The 6,529-nt window shown below is 34.1% G+C and overlaps 1 protein-coding gene across 1 annotated transcript; it reads left to right on the forward strand.

Moving 5' to 3' along the window:
• Positions 1-2,930: 2,930 nt before the first annotated feature.
• LOC105785527 (uncharacterized) lies at positions 2,931-6,270 on the forward strand. The gene is made up of 2 exons (XM_012611623.2): positions 2,931-3,135; positions 4,671-6,270. The coding sequence occupies exon 2, from the start codon at positions 4,985-4,987 to the stop codon at positions 6,107-6,109; it is 1,125 nt and encodes a 374-aa protein (XP_012467077.1). The 5' UTR covers positions 2,931-3,135; positions 4,671-4,984; the 3' UTR covers positions 6,110-6,270.
• Positions 6,271-6,529: the final 259 nt, after the last annotated feature.

The raw sequence follows: 6,529 nt of genomic DNA on the forward strand, positions 1-6,529 counted from the left end.
GGTATTAATCTATTTTGAAATAAATTCTGAAACTTTTATGGTAAAAATTTCATTGAGTCTAGTTTCAAAAACAAAAAGAGGATCTTAATTTCGAATTCTGTAGGTCTGGATATAAATAATTTAGTGAATACTACTCAAGAAGACAACTTTGTTAAAAGTATATGTATCAATAGTGAAATGATAATTCATGTTACATAAAAGCATGTCATACTAAGGCTAAAGATTATTTTACAAATACTCGTAAATAAAGAAAGTGGAATGGAGAGGAGGAGGAGGCGGAGGAGGAGGAGGAATAACAGAAGAACTATAAATGAATTAATAGTTGATTATGATTGATCGAATCATATTGGTTTGAATTTAATTGATTATTGAGATAGATGATTAAATTGAATAAAAGTGAAAATATTAAAACTAAATGAAATGGTGAAATTGGTTTGGAATTGAAACGGGTATGTTATATTAAGTATAAAATGATATCATGAGTGATGGATTGATGATATTGAGATCAATAGAATGAGAATTGAACTTATAAGGGAATTGGATAAATGATTACCCAATTAATTGCTTGGGCGGAGTTATTTCAACTATGTGTCGATGAGTGCTGTACAATTTTTACTTCGGACGTTCCGATGAGTACTAGGCACAACATTTACTTCGGTTATATCGATGAGCGCTAGACGCAAACTAATTACTTCAGACATTCCGATGAGGCACTAGCTGCCAAATGGTTACTTCGACTATGTCTCGATGCTAGGCACAATTTTTACTTCGGTTATACCGATGAGCGCTAGGTGCAAACTAATTACTTCAGACGTTCCGATGAGGCACTAGGTGTCAAATGGTTACTCAACGACGTGTCGATGAGTGTTGGGCGCAATATTTACTTCAGTTATACCGATGAGCGCTAGGCGCAAACTAATTACTTCGGACGTTCTAATGAGGCATTGGGTGCCAAATGGTTACTTCGACTACATGTCGATGAGTGTTGGGTACATTTTTTACTTCGGTCATATTGATGAGCACTGGGCACAATCTATTTTCTTCAAAAATTGTCCAATGAGGCATCGGGTTTCAAATTGGGGTATTGGTTGGATTTGTGTATCCATTCGTGTCTAAGTCAAGTTAATAGAGATTTAATATGTAAAATTTTATAATGATTATGAAAAGAATTGTTAATGTGAAAGAAGTTTGTAAACTAGATTTATAAGTCTGGAAGGTTGGTATGGAATTGTGACGAATTCAACGATTCAATTTGGGAAATGACATGTTAATAAGATATATTCCTAACTAGTTATTTGTTCATATTTAAGAGGATTCATAAGACACGTTTATCATGAGATATTGTGTGTTGATGATGAATTAAATTGTGATTCTGGAATTTGATGTGAATATATATATTGGATTGAAATGTAATGAAATGAGTTATGTGAAATTGGTATGAGTTTAAAACATGATAAAAGATATCGAAGTGAAATAATATAATGTTATGGCATCAATTGTGCATATATATATGTGTATAATGATAAAGGAAATACGTGAATTTCTATGTGAATAAATTGGAAACGAGTACTAGGGGAGGCTGAAATGAATATGAATGAGCCGTCTGACTTTAGAAAGAGACTTTAATATTTTAGTTCTTGGAGCTTTTGTAAGCTCGTATAAATCTTGTAAATGGTTGGTTATTGTGATTAATGTTCGTTTGATTGAATTAAATCTTATAATGGTTTAAAGTTGAATAAAATTAATCGTAGTCGCTCCGGCGATGAATGTGACATCTTGTATCTCGAACCTAATGATCGAGTCAGGTGTAAGGTGTTACATGTGATGTGAGTCCCAAGTAGTTATTTGATCAGTTGTGACCAAATTACTGACAATTTGGTAATAAGTTTAATATGATCTGCCGAGTGCATAATAGAAATACACATGATTCTTAGACTGCTTGAATTAGAGACCCTGGCAAGATTTTGCTCCAAAAATGTCCCATTAGTGTCTCACATTCGTATCGACCATCGGGGCGGGTGAGGAGTGTTACAAATGGATTGTATTTGTGAAGTTGATTGAAAATAATTAATATTTGAACTTGACCACTAGATTCATTTTGGCCTATGAACTTGATAATGTGATACTTTGAGATTGTGTCACATCATCACTCGAAAATTAAAAAAATTATATAAATTTTTAGGTGATGGTACAATTTTAGAGTATTACATACAGTGTTCTAAGAATCAGACCAATCATTGAATTGGCCAAACCATTGGTTCCCAATTCAATTGGTTTAATTGATTCAACTGCTAGACCAACAATAATTAAATAAGCATTTAAAAATTCATAATTTAAAAAAAAATTAAATGGGTTCAACTACTAGTTTTTGTGTCAGATCTCGATTTTTACTGGTTAGAACAAATTTCTATTCAATCGACTCAATCCTTTTGTTTGGACCAGTATACTAGTTGGTTCTCGATCCAATTGGTTGATTGGCCAATCCAATCATATTCCAATAACACTGACCACATTATCAAATTGTGATGAAGTTCAAGTTCAGGGACTAAAACGTACTTAGTTACCAAATTCATGTGCTAAAGTGAACTTAGTTATCAAGTTCAAGGGTAAAAAATTATAGCATCCCTTATATAATTGATGAATTTTTAAATTTAAAATTTATATAATCTAATTCTATGATATTTGTAAAAATTTCTTATGTACATATAAATTACTTTTTAAAATAGCAGTACCTATAAAACGATATATCAAAAAGATGAATATCAATATGTATCAGTACCACCGATAGAGGTTTAGGAAAAGGTAAGGGGCCGATTAAAAGAAGGGGAGGCAAAAGCCACGTAGGTCCGAGAAACGCATGAGGCTAACGCTTTGAGGAACTCCGAAGCAAGAGGTCAGGAGGATACAGCTGGAGACAGGCTGTCACCAACAAAGTCCCACTCGCCTATTGGCTATTCCCCTTAACTGCGTTAACTTTTTTCTCTCTTTTTTCCTCCTCTTCCTTTCTTTCTTTCTCTCTCTCCCTACATCTTCGTTTCTACTCTGCAATCAGTTTTAAGGTTTCTTCTTCTTCTTCTTGTTCTTTCGGTTCTCCGTTTCGTCTCTTACTCTCGCCGGATCAAGATTCTCCCCTTGGTAGGTTCTTCTTTGATCTGTATTTTATTCATTTCGGTTTGCTTTTTTGGATTCTTTTTATTTTGTAGTATTATTGAAATTGTTTGTTTTTGTACTTTTTCGAGAAAATTTAGCGGCAATTTTGTGCTGTATGCACTGGTGTTGACAATTAACGTTAGGAATTTGAGATTAAATCGTTTATTTTTTCATTATTTTTGCAAACTTCTCAGATTTGAAGTATTGGTTAGCGGAAGCTATAATTGTTTTTTCTTTCGAAGGAAAAATAAACGAAAATAATTTTATAGATTTTGCAATTTATCACTGCTAATTTGAAGAAACTGGGTAAGTTGTTTGGATTGGTGAGGTTTATGCAATTTATGTTACGTCATTCTTTGTGACTATAAGAAACAAAGTTACAGGTCTCATTATGGTTTTATATTCGAAGGGACTTTGATATAAGTTTAAGGTAAGGTGTTAGTGTTGAAATCATTCATTAGACAGTCTGACTATAATGTCCTTAGTAAGTTAGTGATATATGGTAAGGGCATATGCAAGCATATTGCGGTCATTGTGTTAAATAGGGTTATTGCTTGATATTATGGAGCTATTTTAGGTATTATTAGTTAATCATGCTTATGGAGTTGTTTGTCACCTTTTTTGCTTACGACCAATTTGGATTTTTAATTGAATATATGCTTCTTAAGTTATCTATTATAGTATTTTCTGGTCAGTTGCCAATTATCAGAAAGTGATTTTTATATCATTCTCTAAATGGACTAAAGTGCTGATTTTGATTTATTAATCTTTTATGAACTTAAAGTTATTTTATTTGCACAGAAACTATTTACTTAAATGTGTATGATCTTACCCAATATTTGCATACTCCTCTGGTAAACATGCACTGTTACCAAAGGATTCCTTTTGTTGTTGAAACTTAAGGCATTTGTTGTCTCTTGTTGTTTTCTCAAATGTTCAATTAAGATGACATGTAAATATTTTCCTAGTGAACTAAGACATTACTAGTGAGGTGCATGGGGTGAATGCTTGTTTTTCCTCACTAACTTTAAATGATGATATTTCCTGAATGCTTATATATGCGTGTGTGTGTGTGTATGCATGAGTGTCATAGATTTTGATCTATGTGGTACTAGCTTGGGTGAGTTTGAACCAGACTAGGCAACTTGACATGTGTGCTGCTTGTGCTGGGTAATGAATTTTAATATTCTGTTCACATATGTACTACTATACGATTGGCTATGTTAAGGTTTACATCCAGCACATGTGAAGTCCCTTTTGAGAATGTTGTGTATTATATAGGTGATTGTGCACATTTCTCTCACCGATTTGCTCTGTGGTCATGAATCTAAATGTTCCTTATTTTGTTTTTATGATAAGTATCTAGAACCTGAAATTCTAGAACATTTTCTTATTTTCTTTGAGGAAAATATGTGCTGAAAGTGGTGGATTTTGTCATACCTTATGCACATGCTATGGTTTTTTTTTTTCTTCGTCCTTTAGTTTTTGGCAATTAATTGGTTTCTCCCCTTGTTCCACAGGTTGTTGTACCAAATAATTAAAGTTGAGCTAAAGCTTAAAGGTTAGTGGCTGAAACAATAGTATAAATGTGAATTTTACAAGTCTTGGATCAGTTAATGCTAGACATACATGGATCCGGTGGACTGGAAAGAAATAAGGAAGTTCTATTGACAATGCCTGCTTGGTCATCTTCTCATATTTAATCTTGGTATCATCCAGTGTTAATTCAGTAATAGATTCCGAAAATAATTCTCTGAATGTAGCTTGTACACTATCAGAGGATCCTTTGTATCCATGCTGGCAGAGAGCATGCGTGGAATCTGTGTTTCGGGTAATGCCCCTAACGAGATATTCTGCCGAAACATTCGGTGTGTTGACGATTTGTCTTGTTGCTCTGTTGATTCTTCTTGGTTTAGTGTGCATCGGATACTCATTTTACTTACATTCACGTGTTCTTAGACAAGGATTTATTCAGCTCAGTTATTTCACTGGTCCTTGGATCATCCGAATAACATTCATTTTGTTCGCTATCTGGTGGGGTTTTGGTGAAATTACAAGGCTAAATTTTCTAAGACGACAAGGAAGAGTGTTGAATGCACTCAACTTGAAATGGCAAGAAAACATCTGCAAATGTTACATTGTCTCAAATTTAGGTTTTGCAGAACCTTGTCTTTTCCTCACTCTTGTGTTTCTTCTTCGTGCTCCTTTACAAAATATAGACACTGGAATTCTAAGCAGAAAATGGAACGGAAAAACTGCAGGCTATGTTCTTCTCTACTGCTTCCCGTTGTCTGTTCTTCAGCTCATTCTTATTTTGATTGGACCAGAGTTACACAAGGAAAGGAGGGAATTGCCACCGTGTTTCACTAGAACAGCCACTCGAGTGATGGAAAATTCTGATAGCATTGCTCTTTGCACTTACCCTTTACTGAATACTATTCTTCTTGGGGTTTTTGCCACCGTGATGAGTGTCTATTTGTTTTGGCTTGGAAGGCAGATTTTGAATTTAGTTATCAACAAGGGTTTGCAGAAGAGAGTTTACACATTAATTTTGTCGGTTTCAAGTTTCCTTCCATTAAGGGTTCTTTTACTTGGTTTGTCTGTATTATCTAAACCAGAGCAATTTGTTTTTGAAGTTCTTGCATTCTCAGCTTTTGTTGTCCTTCTATGTTGTGTTGGGGTCTGTATCTGCATGCTTATATGCTGTCCAGTTGTGGATTGTATAGCCCTGGGGAATCTTCTTGATGTGGAAGGTAGAAGTGATGATCAGAATGATGCTGCTGTTTCTCTTATCGGTAATCAGAACCATCTTGTAAGTAGCCCTGAGAGGAATTCCAGGAATGGATCAATTTCTTTCCGGACTTTTGAAAAAGATGGTACGGCGGCAACTGGGGCCTTGGTAGAACTGAGCCTCACCTCCTCTTTCATGGACTCCAAAAGTAAGCAGGAAACTGAGTAGTTGTGGTGAATATCAATTTTTGTGGTAAAGAAAACTGATTTGTAAAGGGGTTAGCTTCGATAAAGATTTTCATTCATAGTTTGTTTTTCAAATTTTAGATGGGATGATGGTTTCGCTTGCTGGAATTTATAATCCGAATCCCCCCGCATCCATACTTCTAATTTGTTCTTTAGTATGGTTGGTTTATATCTAATAGATATAAAAAATTGGAGGGAAAGGACTTAGGTCTCTAATATGAAATTTGGCAAATTAGTCTTTAAAAACTGAAATTAGTCTTTACGTTGTTAATAATTTTCGTCCAATTTATCAAATGTAGTAATAAGAAAAGCTAAATCAATTTAAAATAACAAATTCGCATGCCAAATTACTGTTACATGTAAAATACTCTTCCACTTGAGAAAAAAATATAATGATTAAATG

The sequence above is a fragment of the Gossypium raimondii genome, chromosome 1 (genome assembly GCF_025698545.1).
Source record: "Gossypium raimondii isolate GPD5lz chromosome 1, ASM2569854v1, whole genome shotgun sequence".
NCBI lineage: Eukaryota > Viridiplantae > Streptophyta > Magnoliopsida > Malvales > Malvaceae > Gossypium > Gossypium raimondii.

Excerpts from the sequence above, each read along its gene's own strand:
- LOC105785527 (XM_012611623.2), top strand. The coding sequence starts at position 4,985 with ATGCCCCTAACGAGATATTCTGCCGAAACATTCGGTGTGTTGACGATT.